The 27261-nt window shown below is 35.9% G+C and overlaps 1 protein-coding gene across 2 annotated transcripts in view; it reads left to right on the forward strand.

Annotated features, from left to right (window-relative positions):
* The first annotated feature begins 14134 nt into the window (after positions 1 to 14134).
* OPRM1 (opioid receptor mu 1) overlaps positions 14135 to 27261 on the forward strand; it is a 50921-nt gene continuing 37794 nt past the window's right edge. The window contains exon 1 of one of the 2 annotated variants that reach the window (XM_016156331.2): positions 14135 to 14767. In XM_016156331.2, the coding sequence (XP_016011817.1) occupies positions 14475 to 14767 (293 nt within the window). In that variant the 5' untranslated portion in view covers positions 14135 to 14474. The remainder of the gene's footprint in view (positions 14768 to 27261) is intronic. The other variant, XM_016156332.2, reaches the window with a different exon arrangement.

A 27261-nucleotide genomic window follows, 5' to 3' on the forward strand; every position in this document is an offset into this window, starting at 1 on the left:
TTATTTTGAAATACTTTCTATTGATACATCTACAAATTCACTGATTTCTTTCCACTGTAATGTCTAATCTACTGTTAATCTTATCTAGTATATTTATTGTATTGAACATTGTAGTTTTCATCTTGAAAAATTTGATGTGCAGATATACATATATAAAGTTTTTTCTACATCTCTATTTAATATGTTTAGTCTTTCTTCCTCCAGTTTCTTGAACATATGGATTATAATTACAACTTTTTTAACATCCTTATCTACTAATTCTGTCATGTATATAATTTTGGTGTTGTTTCAGTTGACTTTTAGTTTTACTCCTCATTATGGATCCCATTTTTCTGCTCTTCAAGATGTCTAGCAATTTTTATTATATGTCAATATTATAAATTTTACCTGGTTATATATTGAATACTTTTGCATTTCTATAAATATTTTTACATTTATTCTGGGATAGAAATAAGTGACTCAGAGACAGTATGCTTATTTTAGGCCTTGCTTTTAAACTTTGTCCTCTAGACAGGACCAGAACAATATTTAGTCTATGGTAAAATTTCCCCATTACTGAGATGAAAGCCTTTTGAGTATTTTCCTTGATGCCCCATGAATTAAGAGGTTTTTTAGTCTAGCTGGTGGGAACAGGACTTATGCTTATCCCTAGTTCAAGTACTGTTTTCGCTAATCCTTTCAAGTAGTTCTCTCTGCAGTCTCAAGTAGCTCTCACGTATGCATGTACTTGCTTATGAGTTATATCTAAAGACTTGAGTGAGAACTCTGCAACTCTTCCTTCTCTGGTCCTCTGCCCTGCCAACTCAGACCACCTTGGCTCCCATAGACCCCAGCCCTCTTTTCTCAGGTGAAGGAGACCACCAGGGTTTATCAGGGTTTTCTCTCCCTGTATTATAGCTTTAGAACTTTCTCCAGGCAGGAAGTTGGGGCAATGTTCAAGTTCATCTTGTTTGTTTCCCATCTCCCTGGCATCACTGTCCTTTGTTGCCTGATGTCCAGTATCTTAAGAACCACTTTTATATATTTTTAGTTATTTTAGAGGTTAAATTTATTTTTTTATGCATCTCCATTGAAAGCAAAAGTCCCAGAATTGAGAATTTAAATTTACAAAATGCCAATCACAAATAGGAAAAGAATCCAAGTATGATATAGTATATCCTGATTCTGCCCAAGTATGTAATTATTGGTATAAGAATATGGATGATACTTAAGAATTGTAAAGATTGATGTTTTCTCCATATTTTTATTTCATACAGACAAAAATTGAAAAGAATAAAGACTTTTCCCATGAAAGGCATCTGAGTCTACCCCCACTTTCATTTTCTCAGCTGCTATGATCTATTAATTCTCTGATCAGCTACATCAAAGGAAAGACATTTCACAAAATAGAGTGACCAGATAGGTCTCCTTTGTTATGGACACATTTTTCTGCTGTGAGAAAAATACAGAGACTCACTTTGGGAATCATTTGGGAAAGCAGAGACTGTGAACAATACTCAGCTGTGTTTCCTTTTTACTGCAGTTTTATGGACTTCATATTATACTTGGGTTGCAGTTCATAAAGGTTTTAATAAATGTAAACCCAGAAAGCTCATAAGCCATGTCCTAAACTCTCCAACTGTAATTGCTTATTTTTGTCTGCTCCAAGGAATGCTGACACACACCCATATGTCAAAGCAATTTTCCACTTCGTTTAACTCATATATTTATTTAGGATGTATTTATTGAATGGCTACTATGTCAAGGGCCTGTGAGACACTGAATTTAAAATGCATAAAACAAAAAAATAGTCTCTATACTAATAAACTATATAATCTACTGAGGAAATGGGTAACACGCAAGTAAACAAATATTTAAATAAAAATTGTATTAGGTTCTATGAAGGAAATTAACAAGGAGCTATGCTAGAGAATAATAAAACAATCACTTCTGATAATATCGGGAAGTCCTATCTAAGACAGAAACATATATAGTGACCTGCTGAATGTCAAGAAGCAATCGCAGGAACAGCGCAAAAGAGAGTTGGCATAGAGCTATGTGTGGGCTGAGATGTTAAGAAAGACAAACTTGGTATGTTTACAGATATGAAATTAGGCCACAGTGGTTGAAGTGTAGCAAGGAAGAGAGTGGAACCAGTTGAGGTTAGAAAACAAGCAGAAGCCATACATACCATACAGAGCTCTAAGTTCAACAGTCGTTGAAGACTAAAGAGTAGGAATAGCAGAGTCATCCTTATGTTCTTCAAATACACTCTAACTTCTATCTATGTAATGGACTGGAGGAAGGCAAGAGTGGAAGCAAGGTTATCCACTAGGAGACTAATTCAGGAGTTCAGATGAGAATGACAGCGAAATACACTGAGGTTGTGGTGGAAAAGCAAGGAGCAGATAACTAAGTGTTTGACTGGTTTGTTTACAAATGGGTGTCCAATCTTAAATTTCAGGTTTCTGCTTTAAACAACTAAGTTAATGATGATGTCATTTATTGAGATGGAAAGAGACTCAGTGAAAAAAACGGTTTGGAGGTGAAATCAGTTGAGATTTGGGCCCATTAAGTTTGGAATGCCCAGGAGTTACCAAAATAAAGATGTTAGTCAGCCAATTAAATAATTCAGGGGAGGAGATTGAAATGGAAATATAATTTTGGTAGTAGTTAGATTTTTAGGTTTATGTTTAAAGGCATGAGGCTGGATACACTTACCTAAGGAGAGACCATAATCAGGGGAAGCTAAGACTGATCCTCAAGTGTGATAGTTAATATTATGTGTCAACTTGACTGAATCACAGGATGCCTAGATATCTGGTTAAACATTATTTCTGGATGTGTCTGTGAGGTTATTTCTAGAAGAAATTAAAGCATTTAAATTAGTAGACTTAGTAAAGTGCGTCATCCTCCCCAATGTGGGTGGGCATCATCCAATCCAGTGAGGACTTGAATAGAACCAAAAGGAGAAGAAAAGGAATATTTGCTCTCTCTGTCTCTGCCTGACCATTGAGCTGAACAACTTTCTCCTGTCCTCTTCATTTCTGGATTTCAGGCCTTTGAAGTTTACCACTGTTCTTCCTAGGTCTCCATCTCTTAGATAGTAGACCATGGGATTTATCAGTCTCCATAATCACTTGAGCCAATACCAGATAGATAATGATAGATAGATAGATGATAGATAGATAGATAGATAGATAAACAGACAGACAGATAGACAGACATCGAATTAGATTCTCTTTCTGGGAAGAGCCTTGATTAATAACCAAGGAACTTCAACATCTAGATTTCAGGCAGAGGAAGAAGAGTACCAGAGAAGAAGGGTGAGAAAAGTAGACAGTGTGATTTTATAAAGAGAGAGAGAGAGAGAGAGAGAGAGAGAGAGAGAGAGAGAAGAAGAAGTATTTAAAAATATATAATGTAAGTAGATTGAAGGAAGTCATATGTCAATTAGTTCTAAAAGTCAATACTAACCGCATGAAGAACAGTTTTTGTGAAGCCTTCAAAGTGACAGCTACATTGAATAGGCTAAAAAGAGATAGGAAGTGTGGAAGTAGAGCTACCTGTGTGGAAAATAACCTAGAAAGAATGATTTAGAAGGAAATCAATAAGGTGGGGAAGTAAACAGAGTGAAACAGGGTGGTCGAGGAAGGGATTTCTAAAGGGAAGTGGTTCTATGTTACATATGTATGTGTGTTTCCACACTTTGCTCACTGAAATACATCCTGAATATTTGCATGGTACCGATTTGAGGCATATAAGTAAGTTAGGGAATGAAAGTTGCCCAGCACCATCAAGAAAGGAAGGCTTCATAGCAGTCCACAGTCTTGATATGTGGAAATCCATTCTGTTCGTCAATATTTGTGCAAACAAATCTATCGAAAAGAACTCATTAGTATCCACATGATTTTATAAAACAACTATCCAACCAAAACATATCCTTTTTATTTAACAAGAATAAAGGGGGTTTGATGCAGGTTCTTATAAAATTGCAGCAATTCACGTGATATGTGTCAACACGAAGTTTTCCTTCTCTAACCATAAAACTAAGAACTACCAGACTAAAGACAGAGGGCTTGACCTCAGCTGGAACTTCAAGATGTGTTTTTCCTGCAATTTTACTACAAAAAGGCCTCACTTGCAGGATATTTTCAGCTAATATAAGAATTTTTTCGTTCTTCTCCCATGTATGGGTGAGATATGGAGAGGTGAACGAATGAGCAGAGCACCTCGTTGCAAGGGGGCGGTCAAGAAACGAGTCATCATTGAATAGTAAAACATGTAAAGTTTAAGTGAAGAAACTATTTTTTTTTATTTAACAATTTCCATTCAAGTAAGCATGCCAAGCATATTCCATTTATCCCTACTAAACACAATGAGGTTGACACTATTTTTATAGATGAGCAAACTAAGGTTTATGGAAGTTCAATATTTACCCAAAGACACACAACTGGCAAGTACCAGGGTCAGGGTTAAAATCCAACCTGCCCAGCTCCAAAGCCAGTGCTCCCAAAGATGTAGCATAGTGCGGCAACAGAGAGAAGTGGTTAGGCATGTAGGCCGCAAACCATGCTGCCTTGAGTTAATACTCCATATTAACTATGTGAACTTGAGCAAGTTATTTATTCAACTCTATCTCAGTGTTCTCAGCTGTAAAATGGGGATAATGATAATATCGACTTCATAGCATTGTTATGAGAATTAAATGAGTTTAAAAAGTGCTTGGGCCGTGGACCTCAGTAAATGACAGCCATTATTATACTGCCTTCTCTTAATAAGAATGATTTTTCTCTACTTGGTAAGGTCACTCTTTTAATAGAGTGTTCCTAGTGACTTTAGTGAGAAAAGATGCTTCACAGTCAAGTTGCCCTACACCACTTATGACCTTGCATCTGAATAGACAACTAGAATTTTAATTTCAAAATCTGACAAAAATACACTTGACCTATCTCACTGCTTATATATTTGTTTGTTATTCAAGCTTTTCCCACCCACCCCCAATAAGTCTTTGTCTTCCTGTAAAGAGAAGGGTAATGACTAAACCCATCAGCACCAAAGCTGGGAAGGCTGCCAGGATCATTTGGCGACTACTCCACAGAGCTTAGGGGATGTGTGATCTGTCACAGCATTGTAAGCTTGCACTAAGGCTGAGTTCTAATAACTCCCTGGGGAAAGGGAAAGCGAACGAGGAGGAGCAGCTGGGTCAGGAGAGCTTCTTCACTCAGTGTGCAGTAATGACTTTACCTGCTCTAATTGCCCCTTTCTCTTATGAACAAGAGAATCCCGTCAAGTGGATATGGCAGGGCTGGGTTGCTCTAAGATGATAGAAAAGCCCTCCTGACTTTTACATAATTGCGGCTTCTTGTTCTTGTGGTTGTTACGTGCAATAAATGTCATTTTATGAAAAGGACTAGCCCTTGTATTCCATCAAAATCTTTCCCGGAAACCTGGAGAATAAAATTCTGATATACTCTCATACTGTGACAGAAAAGCAACAGCACAAGGCACATTACTGAAATAGCATGGTCCAGGGAAGATGGGGCTGACTTGTTTTGTTGTAGAAGCAGTTTCCCCTGAATTTGCTGAAAAGGCAGGAGTAAGAGCTACTTGCTCATCTTTTGAATATATGCATTCTGCCTTGTCTCCATGATGGAGTAGCACCCAACCAAGGATGGCAAACACAAAAAGACTAATTAGCAATTTTGAGAATTAATTACTTTTTAATTTTATTGTGCATTTGGAACCTTGGAAAACACAGGGAAATCTAGGCCTTCTGGCTGTGGGAATTAAGTATTTAGAAAAATCAGCTAAAGGCAAAAGAGAGGAGAAAAGAGTTTTAACAAATGAAAGGTTTCGCAAAAGTGTCGTTTTTCAATATAACCTACCTCATGAATAAATTGTTACCGGTGTGCATGTGTGTGCGCACTCTCACATGGTCACACAAATAATTTAAGGCCAAGCAATTTGAATTTAAAAAATACGATAGACTATTACTCTGCTATTTTTTAAAAAAATGAAATCCTACCATTTGCAGTGACATGGATGGACCTAGAGGTTATTATGCTGGGTGAAATTAGTCACACAGAGAAAGATAGATACTGTGTGATTTCACTTATAAGCGAAATCTAAGAAACAAAAAGAACAAACTAATCAAAAACAGGCTTACAAATATAGAGGACAATCTGGTGCCAGCCAGAGGGAACAGGGGTTGAGGGGATGGGGAAAAGGGGTGAAAATTAAAGAAGTAAAAATTAGTGGTTGATAGATGGTCACGGGGATGGGGAGCACAGCACAGGGAATGCAGTCAGCATTAATGTAATGGCCAGGTGGAGGGCCGGAGGGAAGATAGAGCAATCAGGGGGATCATTTCATAAACTACATAAATGTCTAACTAACGTACTGTATACTTGAAACCAATAATAAAATAAAATTCAAAAAACGTACGTCTCAGTTATTTGGATATTAAAATTAAAAGCAAAAATATTCTGACCACAATAACTTATAATAGTTTTAGTTTTACACTTCAATCACATGTAGACTTTTCAGAAAAATATCCTTTGGTAGTCATTGGAATGGAGAACAAAATAGGCCCATTTATTTATTTATGGATGGACTTAACACAAATGGTGCTATTAAAACTATTTTACAGCAATGTTTGCAGAGAAATTGGATTTAAATTCTAAAATGGGGAGGGAATGTTTTTTCAGAACTAAAAACAACGATACTTTGAGAGTTAAGATGAAACAACCTTCCAAATAGCATAAGCCATACTTCAACTATCGACAAAATAATTTAAGTTATTGGACTTCCACTTCCAAATGTAAAAACTTAAATATCCCTTTTAGTTCCTTTCCTTAGGCCATGGAGTTGTCTTCTCAAGAACATAGGTAAAGAAGAGAACTATTTGCATATTTAGCACTTACGTGATATCGACTCAATAACATCAATAAAACTGAGTATTTACAATCATTGCTTCAGAACATGACTTAATGTAAGCTAAATAATAAAAATATAAAAAGCTAGGATTTTTATAAAGCTGGGGTTTGATTATTTGACAAACTCCGAATAGTCTCAAGCAAGTAAAAATCAACAGAAACATTTGTCTTATACTTGTCATTATAACGAAAACTTTCTATAACTTATATGTTATTGAGTTACAATTCTCAGACAGGAGCTGTAGGTTGGTCATCACTCTCTGGTCAAATCATCGTTGGAAACATCTCTTTCTCTAATAGCTGTTGGGTTAACTTAAGCTGAAAATATAAATATGCAAAAGCTCCCACAGTTGGCACAAGTGTCATTTATGATGACATCTGATGGCCACTGCTCTTCTTGGGTGACATACTTCCAAAGAGTTAAAGTAGCAAATAATACTACAATCTAGCACCTGGGACCCTAGCCTGGAGTTTCACATTTAAAGGCAGAACTTTGCTCAAGATCAGTCTATGTTTTCAAATATATTTCAACTTATTAAAGTCATTTTATTCTGTCTTTAAACTTATGCATCCTCGACGATGTTCAAAAATAAAACTAGGCTCTGTGAACTATTTCCAGAAATAAATGAAATATGGATGAATTTTTTTAGTAATAATTATTACTCAATATCTTTAATCATTTTGGTCTGCAAAAGAGAGGAAGAGTATTTTCAAGTGGGCATTATACTTGAGCACCAAACACTTTGATTTCTGCTTCTTAAGTCAGCTTATGGTAAAGAAGGGGAAAAAAAACAACAAAGAGAGTTGTAGCCAGGACACTTTCAAAGAATAATGTATGAAATTCTAAGAACACTTGAGAGGCAGTATGTGCATTTAATTTAAATCACCAGTGTGGAATTAATATTGAATGGTGGAAAACAATAAATACACAAGTAAAATACATAATAGGTTGGATAGTAATAAGTACCAAGTAAACAGTGCTATGAAGTAAAATAAAGTGGCAGGGTGTGTCTATTAGTTTTTATCTCAAAATTGTGGCATTCAGCAGTAAATATTAATTGTACGTGTGTCAACTATGCTCATCTTGGCTGGGATTGGCTGACTATAGGATGACCAAGGTCGATCTCAGCTGAGGTGATTGGATCAGCTGAGCTCTAATCCACATGTTTCTCAGCCTCTAGCAAGTCAGTGTGAGCCGGTTCCAGGCCCTTGAAAGAGACGTGGGAGAGAAAATGGAAAGAGTCAAAGCTTCTTGAGACCTAGATGTGGATTTGATATGCTGTCACTCTAATTCATTCTACTAGTCAAAGAAAGTCACGTAGCAAAATTAGGCTCAAAGAACAAGGTAGGTCACCCCACCCACTGGGAGAAAGAACTGAAGAGTTTATAGTGAAGGATAAGTACCCGGGGAGGGGGGGAAATGGTGTCCATGCTGCATCTACCAGTGTACAGTTTCCTTGAAAAGAGTGATCGAGAAAAGGGTTATCTATTTGATCCAATTAATTGGCCACTTTAAGAAGGAGAAGGGGTGAGCCAATGGGATGTCTGGGAGGAATATTTCAAGTGCAATGGCAATGAGGCAGTACAGAGGGAATGAGGGGAGAGTGGTAGAAAATCAGCTTACAGAGGTGGTAGAGGAAAGTGAATTGGCCTTGCAGGTCCTCGAAAGAAATTCGGTTTTACTCTAAGATAAGAAACCATTTAAAGGTTATGAGAAAAGGCAAAACGTAACTTGATATTTAAGGGGTTTGCTACAACTGACAGATGTTAGGTGAGCTAATGGTTGTCATGAAAACTGGAAGAGTAAAAACTATTGAGAAATACTTACTTATAGACAATAAGAGAAATTGGTCAATTCTACATATGAGATTATATATTACAAATATATACAAAACACATACGTATTAATACCTTAAAGGAAATTTAATGGCTATTTAAGGTAAGGCAATTTACAACTTGCTTATGCTGAATTTAGAAAATGGTACAGCTAAACAAAACTTCACTGTAAGCTCTGGTCTTTGATGTATTATTCCTAGGCTCATTGAACACAGATGTCTTTAACTTTATGTCGCATATGCATTTCTGAAAATTTTTCTGGGATTTTGTGTTTTACAGTGAAGTAATTTCCCCTTTGCTATAATTTAAAATAGGTAACCCCATACAAAAATGAATTAAAATTTCCTAAAATAAAAAATTTCTCACTAAACAATAAGGAAATTTAATAAAGTAGCAAATATAAAAAGTTAATATATATAAAGCAATATTCTACATTTCATAAACATAACCAAATAGAAGATATAATGGAAAAATCATCACATTTGCAACAGCAAAAAATAAAGACAATAATATAAAATGCCAAGGCTAAACTTTACCAATATCCGCAACTTTATAAGGAATCTATAAAATACTCTTAAATGATACAAAAGTAAACATAAACAAATAAAAAGGTAGACCATGTACTTAAGATAGGAGGAATCAACATCATAAATAGATCAGTTTTTCCTAAGGTAATTTAGATGTATAATACAATACCACTGAAAAACCATTGGCTTTTTTTTTTCCTAGAAGCAGACAAGTTAACAATAAGGTTTATTTGAAAAAAAAAAAGCAACAATATTGAAAAAAAGCAGGGCAGTAGCTAGTCCTATCAGTTATTAAAATACGCTATATAGTCTTACAACAATGTAGAATCCTGTTGCATTAAAAGATAGAGAGACTGATGGAACAGAATAAATTATTCAGAAATAAACTTAGTTTTATATATAAAAATTCATTCTGACTACAATAAAAGTGGCATCTTAAGTCTGAGGGGAAAGATGAACTTTTTAGTAAGTGGAATTACAATAACTAGATAGTCATATGGGGGAAAAAAGATAAAAATTAGATCCACTCCTTTCACCATAAATGAGAATAAATTTCAAAAGGATCAAAAAGCATATTGTAAAAACTAAAACCTACTAGTAGTAGAAGTCAACATGGCTAAATCCTTTTATAATCTAGGGCAGAGGGGTGGGCACAGAATTTGACTAACTACTACTCAAGGTCCAGAAATAATACAAGAAACTATGGGCAAATCTGAATACATAAAATAAAAAGATATCTTTTTTTTTTTTTTTTTTTTTTTTTTTTTTTTTTGCATTGCAAAAGACACAATGAGCAAATAAAAAAGACAAATGACAGACTGGGAAAAAAATATTAACTAAAATGTTAACATCCCTAATATATAAAGAGCTCCTAAAACAAAAAAGAAGACCAATAATGCTATTTTTAAACGAAGTAGAAATGTAGAAAACTGAAGGCAAATGGCTCTTAACTTGAAGGAAAGACGTTCAACCACAATGATAAGAGAACCACAAATCAAAACCCCACTGACATAGCATTTCTTATCTACTAGGTTGACAAAAATCCAAAAGGTTGAAACCATGCTTTGTTGTTAAATCAGTGAAGAATCGGGTGGTCGTATATTTCTATTATATAGAGTTACAAAATAGAAAATTTCAAAGGAAAAGAATTTAATAGTATCTAGCAAAATTACATATGCATTTACCCTTTGACCCCAAAATAAGTCCAGGCATCTATCTAAAAACATATTGACAAAAAGTATGAAAAGCACAAGGCTATTCATTACATTAGTATTTGTAGTAGAAAAAGTGTAAAAACAACTCAAATGTCCATTATAAAAGACTGGTTGAATAACTTATGGTACATCCACACAAAGGGTCACTTATAGCTATAAAAAGGAATGAATAATCGCTCTACATATCACAATGTGCTACCCCCAAGAAAACTTATTAAGTGTCAGATTAAACAATTAACATGCCAAAAGTATAAGTCATGAGGAAAAAATAATGCATTATGTGCTAATAAATATCTAAGAATGGAAAAGAGGTGCTATTAATATTTATATGCATTTATTTATGATAAAAATGTATGAAGAATATAAAAAATTTTTTAATAATTACTTTTAAGTCAGAGAAAAAGTGAAAAAGTTGGGGGGGCAGAGAGTACTGAAACTTTTTAAGAACGTATTTCACTTCATATACTACATGCTAAAAATTTAAAAATTTTTTGCTGATAAACTTTTTAATGTGTTTCAAACTGAATTTGAAGAATTTATACTGAAAGTCATTTTCAAGTCTGGAAATTCCAATAACATTTGTAACATAACATTAAGTTACATTTTACAGGTAGTCAAATATAACAGATATTTGGCATGTGGGAAAACACAATATATGTGGACTACATTTTTCACTACGATAGGTGCTCTGTGATACAGTGGAGGAGACTGACTCTCATGGAGAGTTAAGCCACTGGAAATCAGGTTATCAGCTAAAAGGGAAAAGTTCTTCAGAAATAGGAACCCAGTAGTTGATAATGATGTAAGGAAAGAAAAATATGGTTGAGGTGTTTTCTCTGAATGACTTTGACCTCGTTTATGTAATCAACTTCAAATAACCCAGTATACATCTTAGTTTGGTTCCTCATTAGAATATCAATCTGAATTTGAAACAAAATTGACATTTTTTTCTTTAGTATTTATCACTATTTGACATTATATCATAAAGCAATTTGTGTTCTCTCTTTTTCTTTCTTTCTCTCCCTCTCTTCCTCTCTCCCTCTCCCTCCCCCTCCTCCCTCTCTCCCTCTCTCTCTCTCTCTCTCTCTCTCTCTCTCTCTCTCTCTCTCTCTCCCTCTCTCCCTCTCTCCCTCTCTCCCTCTCTCCCCTTCCTCCTCCCCCTCCCCCTCTCCCTCTCTCTCTCTCAGGATCTTGTTCACTATTTTAACCTAGAATCTGGTTCCAGTGCCTGGCACATAGATATTGCCCAATAAATATGTGTTAAATAAATGATGTGTGAATCTCATTTATTTGCCACGACCAAAACTCTACCCAGGATTTTATGCAGTCATAATATGTTTGGCCATGTGGATATATCCAGGTGTTTAGGTTGGGCAGCATCTCCTCTGGGCATTTAATGGCACTGGTGCACAGGTGTATATGAGATCAATGTCAGAATGTAGTGGCAAAAAAGAAGAATCTCCGAAGTCACTCCACCTTCTCACAGAGCCTGGTTTACTCACCCGGATAGTGAGGTTCATGATAGTACCTATCTCATAGGGGGTTATTCCAGGTAAGGCGCCCAGCACTACGTGGGCATACAAGGGGCTCTCAGAGAAACATCTTATTTGTATTCATACATTCTGAGAAGGGACTGAGGGAATCATAATGTGTCCCTAACATCTACCTTCCTGAAGTCTACATTTTACTATTTTCCATATAGGTGGTCATTGTTACGTTGTTACAATAATTTGAGCTTCAGATTTTGAATTAAGAAGATGAAAATAATTTCTACTCAATACACCATACCTGAGTTGTTTAAAAATCAAGTCAGACCACTTAAGTGGAAGTGCTATTACTGAACGGCTGTGCTGTGTCCTTTGTCATCTACTCCCCCATTTAGTCAAATAAGTCAACTGTTTAATCAACTGATCAAATAGTCATATTTATAATCACACGCAATGTGAAAAGCACGGAACTACTCACCATGGGAAATAATATTTTTCAGGCCACAACCCAAGGAAACCACAAAAAGATTCCATAATTTCTTCCGATTATTGTTCAAATTTCAGATTCAGCTGCTGGCATCCAAGTATGAACATAGAAGAGAATTCTTTTCCCATAAAGAACACATTTCTGGGATCAAAGTCTGTTCTCATTTTCTATTGCTCCCCAGCAATTTTGTGTTCAGTGTTTTCTGAGCCTGCTCATAAAAATATGAGAGTCTAAAAACTTATTACAGTTCTGGTAAATAATAAAAATAGACTAAGGTCACTTATTTTGGTTCTGTGTGTCTTGAAAAGACTGAAACATGGCAGACAGATTTCAGCTCAAGCTGAGTGAATTGATATATTAGTTCATAGAACAAAATGTGGTAAGGTATTTTTATTAGTCTCTAGGAGACTTCTGTAAACTTTTATTGCTGAAAGTATAAATATATGAAAATATATGCTATAATGTAAAAGGATAAAATAATACTGAACACTGGCAAAAACAACCTCAGATCAGCAGAGTTTACCTATGAGTTACCTGTTTTCAAGAAAGTGATTAAAATAATTTGCGAATTAAATGTTCCTTCCAATCTCCCTCACCAACCCACTCTCTGTTTCCCAAGAGTATAACTCTTGTATTTAGTGCCAATCTTTACTGATAAAAGATGTATACATACACAAATATACACACATATAAAAATAAGAATTACTTCAAAATTAGTGCTAATTTTACCAAATAAATAAATAAATAAATAAATAAATAAATAAATAAATAAATAACAGTTCTTATCCCTGGTTGATTTACTGATTTATTTATAAAACAGAAGTATTTGTGGACTTAAAATGAGGTACCACATTTAAAAATATATCAGTATTCTTCAACCTTGCGTGGGCCTCTCCAGTTCCAGACGTTTTAATGGTTCCTCCTGGAATCCCTATACTATAATTCGGACTGAATTAACGTAAACTTTTGTTTTTGGTTTTGACAATATTCTACTGATAAGCACACATCAATGTAGGAAGTTTGGAGATAAAACGGATAATTAATCATTTCAAACGGTTCCATGAGATTTAAGATGTGCAGGATAAACATGAACTTTTGTTGACTTTCCTGGATGCCGCAACTGCCTGATTTCTGTAACCAGTTCTTGTGCCTCTTCTCCTCCCAGAAAGAAATTAGATGCAACTAAAGCTTCTTACTCTAGGAGAAATTGGGGGCATAGAGAGTAAAAGGAATAGGTTTCTTCTACAAAAGTTTATGTCTCTCATTTCTTTTTTGGAGAATCACTCTTGTTTCAGGTAGGTTCGAAGAGTTGGAAATTCTCATATACTGATATGAAAAACACAGTTACCTTTTCACAGATATGCAGGACTGACGCAAGAAGAGAAATTTGTGTCTCTTGCCCCAAATGATTGGGGTAGGCAGTGGGGGTAGAAAAGCATTGGGGCGTAAAGGTTGCTTGGGTTGCGAGAGGCCAATATTTCCTGTCAAATTATACGGAGAAAACCGCGCTGGAAAAAAGAGTGATGTCAGTCCCCTTTCTTATGCTTCACTGCTGCCCAAAATTCTGTCTCACTCCTCACCCCTTTCCTCCAACTCTCGTCCCCATTCTGCCCCTCCTTAGAGGTGTTTGCGGAGACGAGTGCAGATGAGTGCCGTGTGGGGAGAGCAACTCGTTGAATTGCTTTGGGCAAAATTCACCCCTTCTCTCTCCTCCCTCCCCTCTGGCCTCTGGATCCCGCGCAGCCCTCCTCGCTCCCTCCAGCGGAGTGGGGCTGGTGATGTGTCTCTGTACTACTAAGGTGGGAGGGGGCTACCAGCAGAGGATGTCAGATGCTCAGTTCTCCCTTTCTGCCTGACGCTCCTCTCCGGCTCTGCCAGGATTGGTCTCTGTAAGAAATCGCAGAGCTGTGGCAGCGGCAAGAGCCAGCGGCTGAGGCGCGTGAAACCTGAAAAGTCTGGGTGCTCGCAGTTACCTCGCAACGTGGTCCCAGCCAGCCGTCAGCACCATGGACAGCGGCACCGTCCCCAGGAACGCCAGCAACTGCACTGACCCCTTCACGCACTCTTCAAGTTGTTCTCCGGCACCTAGCCCTGGTTCCTGGGTCAACTTCTCCCACTTAGATGGCAACCTGTCCGACCCCTGCGGTCCGAACCGCTCCGAGGTGGGCGGGAGTGCCAGCTTGTGCCCTCCGACCAGCAGTCCTTCCATGATCACGGCCATCACCATCATGGCCCTCTACTCCATCGTGTGTGTGGTGGGTCTCTTCGGAAACTTCCTGGTCATGTACGTGATTATCAGGTAAGAAAGGCGCTAGGGCTCAGAGCAGCGATTTCAGTGGCTAATGGGGCCATAAAGGAACACCTGAGCCCCCAGGCAGAGTGTTTGGCAGGAGGATAAGAGGAGTAAACAGGGCAGAATGCGGGGTGACAGTGAATAGAGTGTTGCTGGTCGAGGGCAAAAACCTACTTTTCTACCTCTGCCCCCCAATTGAAAAAGAAGAATCCAACATTTCAGGAACAGAGAAGTTGCTTTGGTAAAAGCTATAAAGCTCTGGCAAAAAAAATAAAAAATAAAAATAAAATAAAATAAAATAAAATAATAAAGAAAAAATTTTAAAGCTCTGTCTTAGAGCTCTTTTATACTGAACCGAGAGGGCTTTTGGGCACAGTGCCCCACAAGCCCTTCTGCAGAAGCTGTGGGAACAGTAATTTGTGAATAATGGAAGAGGAATTCTAGTTCATTTCCTTCAATTGGGGGCCAGGTCTCCAGTATTTTTGGAGATGAAGCTTAGCAATAATTTCTACTCCTGCTGGTTTCTGTATACTTTGCCATACCAAGTGTCCCCCACGTCCCTATTGTATTAGCCCTTATCCCACTTTTCCTTCCATCCGAAGGCCACACTCATAGAGGACATTTTCCTGGTGTCTCTCCACAGTGTTGCTTTATTGTAACAAATAAAATAGTTGTGTTCCCTAGACCAGTTTGTAGAAACCAGCTGCAAACCTGCTGTGGGAGTCACGAACTGAATTTGGAACAGGGAGGGTGGGTTCATGAGAAGTACAGGATGTGACCATGTTGCAATGCCTCCTAAAGGGGAAATCAGTTAGAAGTGACCAAAATCAGCACAATTCTGGATTATTAGCTATACAGGAAGTTGTAATGGTTGCTCTTAAAAAATAAGAAGTGTCTTTGTCCAGGGAAATTATTTCGAGAGTTTGTGGCCCGTTTTCTGTTTTCCAGATGCTCCAGGTTTACTTGGCAAAGAGTGTGCAAGCTCTCAGTATTAATTGGCTTTGATGTAGTTTGTGTTAGTGTTGATATGTATATTCAAATCTTGCATATTAACATGGACTACAATATAATCATTTTCGTTAAAGTAGATAAAGATTTTAACATTTTAAAATGGCTCCTGATGATAATTTTCTTCCTGCTAGGGGTTCTATGTGTCCTATGTATCTAGTGAACGTGGAAATTTCATGTTTAACCACAATATGTACTTCATCTATTCACCACACATTGCAGGTTTTGATGGGACCCTTTAACCATTTAATAACCCCTTTCCCCCATTATGATTTCATTATCAAGATGCTGCAAGTTGCTTTTAATCAATTCTTTCTACTGATATGTCTGATTTCTATAATGAATGGTTATTAAAGGGCAATACTAATTTCCCTGATCTTTTGGTGAAAAATATGATTAAGTGGCGTCTCTGAGAAAACAGCACCATCTATTGAGAAGAAGGCTAACAACAGAAGATAATGCAAGAAGAGAATCGATGGAAGAATTTATTTTTATAAGTATTTACTTTATGTAATACAATGCAAAGATCCACATCAATGATAAAAACTAAGTCTCATTTTGCAGTTATAATAAAACTCATAATTAAAGGCCTGTATTATGAAGGGAAAATATGTTTCTTTTTTTCCCTAAGGATATTTATGGAATCTTAAATTTATAGGACTGGAAGGGACCCTAGAGATTATCTATGCTATGTGAGTAAACCGAGGCACAGAAAATATAAATATTTCTCCAAGGACAGTTAGTTCATTAGTTCGATATCCCGGAATCTCTCTTAGCCAATATAATTTTCTGTTTATTAGAGTAGCAAATCATTATTTAAGTTAATTCCACTAAAAGATTATCTGTAGGTTTAGTTAGCAGTAATAATGTGGAAACAATAAACTTCTCCAATTTTATGTCTGGAATCCTGGAGAACAAAGAATGAATAGAAATTACTAAATCATCTAGAAATCCTGCTATCTGAAACATATTTTATTTCCTTTTATTGTTTCGCTCGGTATTTTCCTTTACCATTTTCCCCCCTCTGGTTTATGCCTTTCTATAAAGAGAGAACTAATAGAGCAACAGCTGGCTGTGAAATAAGCAAATTGGTCTTATTCGAGGGTTTCAGAGATTCTTGGTTAGTTGAGTTTGTTTTAAAGGCATTACTTCTGACCTCTTGATGTGGTGGAAGAGGAGGTGACATTTTATCCTACTGAGAACATGATATATGCTTTACTTCTCTGTACTGAAAGTTCTACCAAAATGCAGTATGATATGAAAGGTCACCCCAAAAACCAACCTGTGGCAAATTTGGTGTTTAATTTAAGGTCAGGTAATCCTCTAGGTATACTGTGAAACAGAAAAACAGACAATTCAGTGACTAATGGAGCGATGAGGAAAATATCTGGGGATTCAAGAAAGTATGTCTATGTAGCTGAGAATATCTAATTGGACTGTTTCCAGAATGTGGTGTTTTCACTAAAAAATGATCGGTCCAGAGGTGGTACTGTCCTTGTTAAAAAGATGAGTATAATGCTGCACCTATTAAAGTTTGAGATTAAATGCTCACTCTCTGCTATTATTTAAAATTCAACAAATACTTTTGAATGATCGAATAGTTTCAATTTTCTAACCAGATTAAGATAATGTTTATTATGTCTTAATACATTGAGTGACTCTTGAGACACAGATGACCATGGCAACAAAAACAGCAACAACAATAACTAGAAATACAGATGCTGTGATTAATGCTTTCCTGTTGTGTCTCAACTCCATCATCATCATACCTTCATCAACAGCATCAATAAATAGTGTAACAAGTACAATTCTTACATGGTGCTGACCTAAGAAACATAAGGGGTGGGCGAGGAGACACTGTCGTGTGATCTAAAGATTTCAAATCCAAGTGTTAACTCATGGAATGTTATAACTATTCATTATCTGAAACCATTTTTTGGTTTTAAAGAAAAAAAAATTCTTGGAGTATAATATTCTTATAAAAATTACCACAAAGCTTCTGAAAATATGGTAATAAAAATATTACAAAATGTAGCAATCATTTTAAACGGAATGATGGTATATTATTGTGAGGAACATTTTTAAAAAATTAATCCAAATAATATACAAAGTTATAGTTACCAAGAATGTTTCACTTATTGAAGATACTTGGTCAAAGTATAGAATTTTCCATAACTGTAAAACTGATCTAGTTCCAGTGTGCTTATTATGTGAGATTATTTTTTGCCCAAAATGATCTGTTCATGCGCTCATGGGTATAGTCTATGCAGACACTGTTAGAAAAAAGTGGAGGGTTAGAAACTGTTAGATCCCTGTGGGCTGTGTGTACCATTCTTACAAGTAAAGTTCCAATGCCAAATATTGCCTTCATTTTTAAGATTATTTCTTAATTTGACTAGTGATCAGAGGAGAGTATTTAAATATAGGCAAAGTGTAACTGTCATTTTTCTTTCACTAAAAAGTATTTCTGATTTTAAAACTAGAACTGTTAGCTTATTCTTGCTCTCTATATTAAATATTTGAATAAGGTTTAAACTACAAAATGATCAGTCATGCCTAATTGAAACAGAGCTACAAGTTTTTTCATTTAATCCAGATATAAGTAGCTGAGAAAATAAGGAACAATAATGTCTTGTTTAATTTAAGGATATATATGTATGTATTTGTACATACAATAAATGCATATACAAATACATATGTAAATGAATTAATTTGAATGCATATGCCATTGATATGATCACTAGTAGTTTTTATACAATAAAAAAGTTGATAGTTCATTTAAAAAGCTCAAATATTTATAAAGCTCGTTTTATTTTTTTAAAACCATAAAATATCCTAGTTAGAGAATGGCTTTAAAGTGAAAAAAAACTACTAAACAAAAATTCTGTTCTTAATGGTTTATCATCAAAACATAAGAATTTAACTGTATGCCTTTCACTTCACAATGGAGAGCTTCTAGTATTAACTATTACAACTTGAACTTTAACTACCCTTTCCAGTACAGATGCTAATTCTGTTAGGAACATCTCTTCCTCAGTGTCCTGAGAACACCAAATAGCTTTTAATTTCCTATTTTGTAAACTGTGTCTTTATCGTGTGCATAGTTATCACTTTCTTTTCCTTCTCTCCTTTCTTTCTTGAAAGAATGAGCTTATATTTTATGAAATATTTCCAATAAAAAGGAATGTATAGAGAATAATAAGCTTCTTCACCTTTAAAAATTATACATCTAATTAGAATATCATATATACCTCTAGTAATATATAATATATATAACATATCATACATAATTATATTTATGCATACATAATATAATATATAATACATCATTAGATATAATTATATATTATATAATACATAATGTAATATATAATATATAATTACAAATGTGTAATATGGAATTTACAAAATATATTATATATAATATCCACAAGAAGCCATCTCTTTTCTCCCTTTATACTCCCTGACCAGAAACTATCATTATTGTAAATTTGGTGGTCATTATTCACAAGCATATTTTTAAACTTTTATTTCATGTATTTCCACAAAGTATAATCTTTAAACATGTTCTCCAAACTGTATACATTAAATATTTATATTTTACATTAATATTAATACATGTAGTTTCACTATCCAGAGTTGTTCTAGCTCTAGCAGATCAATGACAGAAACAGAATGTCAAACAAAACAACATAAAAACAAACAAAAACTCGGCCATTAACTCTCCTGAATATTTTTAACTTATTTCCAAATATGTGTTAAATTACTATAAATATTTCTTTGTGAGTGTTTTCTAAAACTAATTTATATGTTATTAATATTTACATACAATATTTAGAATTTTTTTCAGTAATTGCTGCAAAAAGTAATCTGTTCATGAATATTACCCAGGCATAATTTCTCTACTTCTAAAAGGGAGATAAAAATAATGATTTTCTACTTCAAAATGTCATTCAAATGATAAATGTTGACAATATTTACTTTGGAATTTTGAACATTTTGGAGGACCTCTTACACATAAAAGTTGAAAATGTTATTTCTTCTAGTATTACACTTTAGGTATTAATTGAAATCAAGTTGTTTCAGTTAGCAGAAAAAGATAAACTCATTTCAATGAATAGCATAGAATAATATGAAATTTTGTTTCAAAAATATATTAAAATATATTAATGATTATCTCAAGATCCATCCCTGTTGTCACAAATTGCGGTATATTTTTTCTTATGGCTGAGTAATATCCTATTGTTTATATGTACCACATCTTCTTTATACAATCATCTATCGAAGGCCAATTTGGTTGTTTACATGTCTTGGCCACCATGAACAGTGCTGCAATGAACATTGGGGTGCATATATCTCTACAAATAAATGTTTTCAAATTTGGGGGGGGGCAGATCTTGAGATAATAGTGCTATGCAAAATAAGTCAGACAGAAAGAGTTAAAACCATATGATTTCACTCATATATGAGATATAACACTGAAAGCAACAAATGAACCAGACAAACAAACAAACACTCATAGACACAGACAACAGTTTAGTGGTTATCAGAGGGAAAAGGGGAAGTGGGGAGGTGGATAAGGGTAAAAGGAGCCAAATACATGGTGATGGAAGAAAATTTAACTTTGGGTGGTGAACACACAATGCAATACGCAGATGCAGTATTATAAAATTGTACACCTGAAACCTATATAACTTTATTAAGCAATGTCACTCCACTAAATTTAATAAAAATAAAATAAAATACACTAATGATAAACATCAAGACTAAATATTGTTTGAAATTTAAAAATATGAGAATTTTATATCTTTATCCCTTGCAAAGTTTAATGTATATTTAACTGAAATAATGATTTTTGACAGTAATCTCCAAACTTGTTTTTAGATGTAAACATTTACTTCAAGAACCTGGAAGCCAATATAAAAAACAGATCAACGAGAATTTGTTCAGGATTAATCACCCGAAAGCACTGCTCAACTGCCATGCCTACCTCACCCTCCACTGTTTTTCCCAACGCGCCTGCATGGAGTTTCTACGGCTCCCTTAGGCAATATTGTAATGTTTCAGACCCTTCTTGCACCCCGCCTCTCATCCTTCAGCTCACTTTTTACTTTACTGACCTGGATGGCAATCAATTTCACCCAGATGTAACTTGGTGACATTTCACTTTAGCTGTATCTCTCTATTCCTTACATTCTGCCCTGGACTTTCTCCGACACTGAAGCCCTCCACGGGGATCAGCCTAGGGTACCACCCCACGGAGCAACCTTGACCAGGGAAATGGGAGCTCGTGGACAGTGGTCCCCTCTGCTTCCCACTCCTGTACTTGCGTACAGACCACAGGCACGCCGGAAGGACCAGTTCATGCTGTGACCACGTCACAGATATGCTTTTCCTCCTTTCCTGTTTCAGTCTCCTGCTTCCCCGATCCTGTTCCCCACTTCTAGTTTCTGCGATGACTTCCCAAAACGGTTCGCCTTCACGCACGCTCTTGTCTCAGACTCTACAAAGCTCATCATTCCTGTTATTTTTTAATTGGCTACTATGTGTGGGCACATAAAATACGATTAACAAATAAAGCTTTACAGACTCCTTGAGTATAAATTTTTCTTAATGATTATAAATTCTTTAAAAAAATTCTAATAAGCAAGCTCAACTAGAACAACCTAGAGAGCTCTCAGCTCAGCTTTTCCCTTCATTTGTTTTCACCTGTGTCAGGATTTAGTACATTTTGCTTCATGGACAGGGAATAGGCAGCACTCATGTATAGTGCTAAGTCTGCTTCTTGGGTTCGAGATGATGGCAGCGGTAGTGTCTCTGCTACATAAAGGAAATAAAGCCTCCTGTGCCTTCCAAAAGATTATTTGAAGACAAGAACTACCCCCTTCCACCGATTCCAAGTTGTATAATAAGAGTACTTATAATAATAAAGGCCACGAAAATTTTAAGGTCTCCAAAAGTGACCTGAACCAACAGATGCAAGAAATATCACAGACAAGAAGCATTCTATAATAATCTTATCATAACATTTCTTTTCCTCAGCCACCCTTTCTCACTTCAAGTCACCTTCTTTCTTTCCCCAACCAGTTCTTCAGGCTGAAGGTCCTTGAACAAGATAACGTTCAGAATGGAAGAGTAGCATGGAAGAAAAGCTTTGCCTTGACTCAGGACCCCAATATCAATTGGGGCTCAGCTTCAAACTCTTCTGTGCCTCATTCTCCTCATCTGTAAAATGTGTGCATTAGACTAAAACTCTTAAATCTCTTCTAGTACTAAGATTTCTTATGGCAACTTCAATGACAGTTTCTCTATAATTTGTCCAGCTACTCTATCTAGGGCAAAAATAATCATCTCCAAAATGAAATATTCTTGGTTCCAATTCCATTTCACCCTCTTGGGTTCTAAATGAACTGAAATGGTTTCTGTCAGAGAGAGAAAACACTGAACTGCCAGGAGTTGGAGTGGTCAATTAAGAAAATAAGCCAAACTGAAAGTCGTAATCAAGCCTTTATTCACTTATTGTGGTGGCATAAGCAAGAGGTCAAACAGGAAATGGTGCCAGCTCCCCGATGTTTCATTTTCCCTACAGAAAGCCACCAGGTCACATAGAAGAACACAGATATGGGGAGTGGAGAAAGGAAGATGTTACTGCACAGAGAGCCTCAAACAAAAGAATCCTGCTGTTTACAGATCCGAGGCCAGGGGGAAGGAAGGGGGAAAGGCCAGGAGTGGGAAAGGACAGAGTCAGAGTAGGGAGAATTTACCCTGATAAGGAGGTCTCAGCGGGGGCACCAGGGAAAGGCCTTGCCGATGGCCCCTCTATAAGGAGGCCTCCAGATGGATGCATTTGGGTTAGGAATGCACATATACACATAAGAGCATGGTTGATGAAGGTGGGGGGTGGGGCATGAGCCCTTGACTACAACTTTCTCCACACTGCATAGGAAGCCTGTGGTCGGAGGGCAGCTTTCCCTTTAGAGACCTGCCAGGTAAAGCCTTTGTAACTGCCTGTGATGGGGCCTCAAAGATCACACAAAGGGTTTTGACCTAAACTCACACATTGCAGATGCAAGTTAAACCCTGCTCTCTCCTTTTAATTCATGGGGGGATCACTTTAATATTTTGCCTTTGGAAATTAATCATATCCTGGATGTTGCATTCCAAAATGATGCAGAGAGGTAATAGTTTCACAAAATCGAATCCAGTGAACATTTGACAACCAATGCATAGGACAGATAGGGCGCCTACATATAATGGAACATTCGATGAGTTTTCTCTAATCAGAGAGATCATTCTGTTCTGGTTATCAGTTTCTGTCCAGGCAAAAAAAAATTGTCAATCACGAATGACTTTTTAATTCAGTCGTGTGGTAGCTTATCAGTTGCATATAAGTAGGTGTCCTAAATTGATTCAAATAGTGACCATTCAGATTTTCTAGAAAGTATTAGTGTAATTTAATGTTTGAATAAATTAAACAAACCTGCTCTATTCAATGTCTTCAAATCTACTACACATTAATTTCTTCTTTACTTTTTACTTCTTCTATTTCTCCCTACCATCTCTCTACTTCTTTTTCGTTCAAAATCTTTCTTATTCTTCAAGTTCCAACTTAAATCCACTCCTCTTTGCAGCCTCCTCAAAGTAATCCTATAACCAACTTCCCTTAAATATTTGCTACTATTGCAAAAAATCTGTTCATTTTTTCAGGGCTTTACAAACCATCACTTGATAACCCTTGAAGACTTGATCTACAACTGTCTCTCTGTGTTAGCAAAGAAATTCAGCATTTCAAAGTTGGGCAACAGAACTGTATGTCTTTAAAATATTGTGTAATTCAACATGTTCAACATTTCAAATTTATCTCAGAATATCAAATGTAATTCTAATTCAGACAATTCTCTCAACTCACTGTATTTTTCATGCATAATTAGTTTTTATGACTGGAGACATGAAAACTGATCTGTACCAGTGGATTGATGTCAGCAAGCGATAAATGCGAATATATATAAAGATATATATGTCTATATATACATATACATGAACTTTGAATAAGAAACAGATTGTTACTCTTCTAATTTTAACACAGAAAGTAAAAAAATTAAAATGTAAAAATAAAAAGAAAACACTTGATTCTCATTATTCGGAGTAATTATGTTCTATAAAGTCACTGAGACTTCTATAAACATATTTTTACAATTATCCTACCATTATGCCAACCTTATGAAAATATAAAAGGCAGACATATAAAAATTCAGCTTCTAAAATATTTCTCATTAATGATAATGACAAAATAATTCAATTTCTAACTAGTATTTTAAAATAATTTTTCCTAATCTTTTAGTTCATTTTAAAGAAAAATTCATACATTTATTTAACAGAAAAATAATATTTTTTATTATATATAAAAAAAAGTAAAACAATTCTTAGCTGACAGGTCATAAAAAGACACAGTGGACCAGATTTGGCCCATAAGCTATCATTTGATAAACTCTGGTGCAGAATGTGCTAAAAAATATTTATGTTCTTCCAGTGGTCATGAAATAAGAACATATCACCTTCTTTGGCAATTTTGATTGCATGTTGTTTAATAGATGGAGACAAAGTATTTTGTAAAAATAGACAACTTGGCGTTGTTTTTCAACAAGAGAAAATAGCAATACAGATATAAAGGTTAGCACAGACAAGAAGAGTAGTCATAGATTATTATCTGTGGATAAGAAGATCGTACTTTTCTGAAACTGATTTTGATGTTGGGTTAAAATAGTAATCACACAGGATGGTCTCTACTTCACCCCAGATCCCCATCTTCAACACCTACTCTTCATTTGACCAGATGATTTGCAGTATTCATTACTGCCCTTAGTCACTGATTAAAGAGTAAGTGCTTAGAAAATAGCATTTCTAAAAATTTCCCTCTATTGGATAAGCTTTGCAGTTATCTTAAATCTGTGCAATTTTCTAAGCTTTCTCATAGTATTTTCATCTTCAATCACTTCAACCTTTCAGAAAAAAATTGAAACTGTCATCTGCAAATTTATATTAACTTCTTAGCAAAAATAAAATTTGTTCTCGAAGACACCTATGCCTGCATAGCAGCCACTCTGCACCCACCCCATGAGCCCAGACAGTGACTGGCAGCTCCATTTTACTCATCCTCTCTTTCTTTATGCCCCTCTGAGCAGAAAAGCTCATTGCTTGGATATTTTTCTCTTTTATCTGACTTACATAACATGCTCCATTTTTTGAAATTTTGTTTTCTGCAGCTCTCATGTATCTCTTTGAAAAATGTTATTCCATGTATTTTAGAGCTCAGACCGTCCAGCTCAACTTCAGCAGGCCAAGGTGACCTGTGGTGTTTGTCATCCTTTGGCTTCATGTCCATGGCTTTGCTCGATGACTTCCTCAAGACTCACTGCAAATCTCCTCCCTACCTGATTTCACATCTTTAATTCAACTCCCATCTGTCTCTAAATGATGGATTCTTTCATCAGTGGTGCCCAGAGAAAACTTTCTGGCATGTACAGGAATTCTTTAGATTAGCCAGATGGCCACCAGGTTATAAGTTTGCAAGGAGAATCAAGTTAAGGAGAGTTTTAACTGGATAATATAGTATCCAACTGAAGAATGCTATACTTCCCAGAATCTCTTAAGTGACAACTGGATCTAAATTCTAGCCAGACACCCAGACAGAATAAAATGAATAATAAAATGTGAGTTTCCTTCCAATTAACTTAGGGGATGTCAAAGCTATTGCATAAGTCCTTGCAACATGCTTAGACACATGGAAAGAGAAAGCCTCCCAGATTTTTCATTTTAATGCCTTTCATTCTTGGCCGCACATTAGAATCAACTGGAAAGCCTTTTAAAAATATGAAAACCCACCTCCTCCTAAGGTTAATTGAATCAGAATCTCCGGAGGTAGCTCCTGGGCATGGGTAGGTCTAAAGCCTCTCTAGGTGATTCTAATAAATCTGGACCAATCTATCCATTTTGTGGATACAAAAACTGAGTCCAGGTTGACAAGGAGATTTCAGAAGCCTGTCCACAGATTTTACTTATCTGAACTTCAGGAAGCTGTTTCTTAGGTTAAGTAGTAAATTCAATTCTCTCTCAAAATAGCTAAAGCTTAAGATGTTTAAAAAATTTCCTTAAAACTAGTCAGTCAGCTCTCTTCATGGAATGAGTGGAGTGGTAAACTTGGAACAAGAAGACTCACGTTTGAATCTCTGCTTTTACGAGTTATAGTCACTTAATCTCCCGAAATCTCATTAGTTACCTCGCACTGAAGGAATAATCATCACATTTAATCTCCCATGGATTTTAGGTCCAAAATGGATAAGGTCTACGGAAGTATATGGTAAAAACCCTGAAAGTGCTGTAGGAAAGTAGGAAGTGTTGTTATCTGCTCCTCTACCAGGGAGAATTTATTTTCCCTCCCACTGGGCCCACCATCAGCAGATGGGATCTCGACATCCGCCTAGTGCTTTTGCTTTCCGATAGGCTGAATACATTATGTTATAATATTCTGAAATACGGTTTACCCGTTCGGAATCGCAATTTTTGCAGAGGTAAAGCAAGGCTTTGCGTGGGTGTCCCTATCCTTCTGTACCGCAGTCAACTCATTGCCAACGCACTGCATCATTCTGAGAGCATCTTGTTGGAACCCAAGATGTGAAAAGAATTCTAAGGACACATAAGTGCAACTTACTTGGCTTACTGTTGATAAGTTCCTTTTATATTGCCTAATAAATTCAATAGAGAGAAAAGACACAAACCAATAGGTTTTTTTTGGGGGGGGGGGGCGGGGAGGAATAGCTATTTTTTTACTTAAATGTTTCACATTTAAGTTGGTGTTATAGTCAAAGTATCTAAGAATCTAAATCTAAATGCTGACTGTTTGTATGGAAACTCCTTTTTACCCAGTAGAGCAGTTCATTTGAATTAGAAGAAATAACATAATGATGATGTTCTCTGAACACCAGCTTTGGAAATTTAGAATTTTGAAATACTGTTCCTAAAAACCAATCAATCGATCAATTAAATACCATCTCTGTAAAGACTCCTGGCTTCTATTATCACAATAACACTAACCATAGCAAAATTGGTCAAAAAGATGGAGCTCTTGAGGGAGAATGAATCGATGATACAGTGAGTCTGTGTGTCTGTCTATTCCTAACACTTTCAGAAAGGATTTTTCCAGGACTTGCAAAGCACTGTTTGTCAACTTCCTAAATCAGAGTAGTAACTTCTGTAAATACAGCAAGTACAAGGTAGAAAATAACATCCTTTAGGCTTAGAGTGAAAGAGATTAATGAAAGAGAAAGCCTTTGCTTCTGAGCATTTTTTTTTTTTAACAGAAACACTGGGTTCAGTGCCAGTGAAAGTTTAAGTATTGTGTGGGGGAGTATTAAATGTTAATTGAAAAATGCTGCTGGCAGTATAACCTGAACATCAGAACCTGATTGTGCCTGCCAAGAAGAACAAGGGAATTA

The sequence above is a fragment of the Rousettus aegyptiacus genome, unplaced genomic scaffold (genome assembly GCF_014176215.1).
Source record: "Rousettus aegyptiacus isolate mRouAeg1 unplaced genomic scaffold, mRouAeg1.p scaffold_m13_p_1, whole genome shotgun sequence".
NCBI lineage: Eukaryota > Metazoa > Chordata > Mammalia > Chiroptera > Pteropodidae > Rousettus > Rousettus aegyptiacus.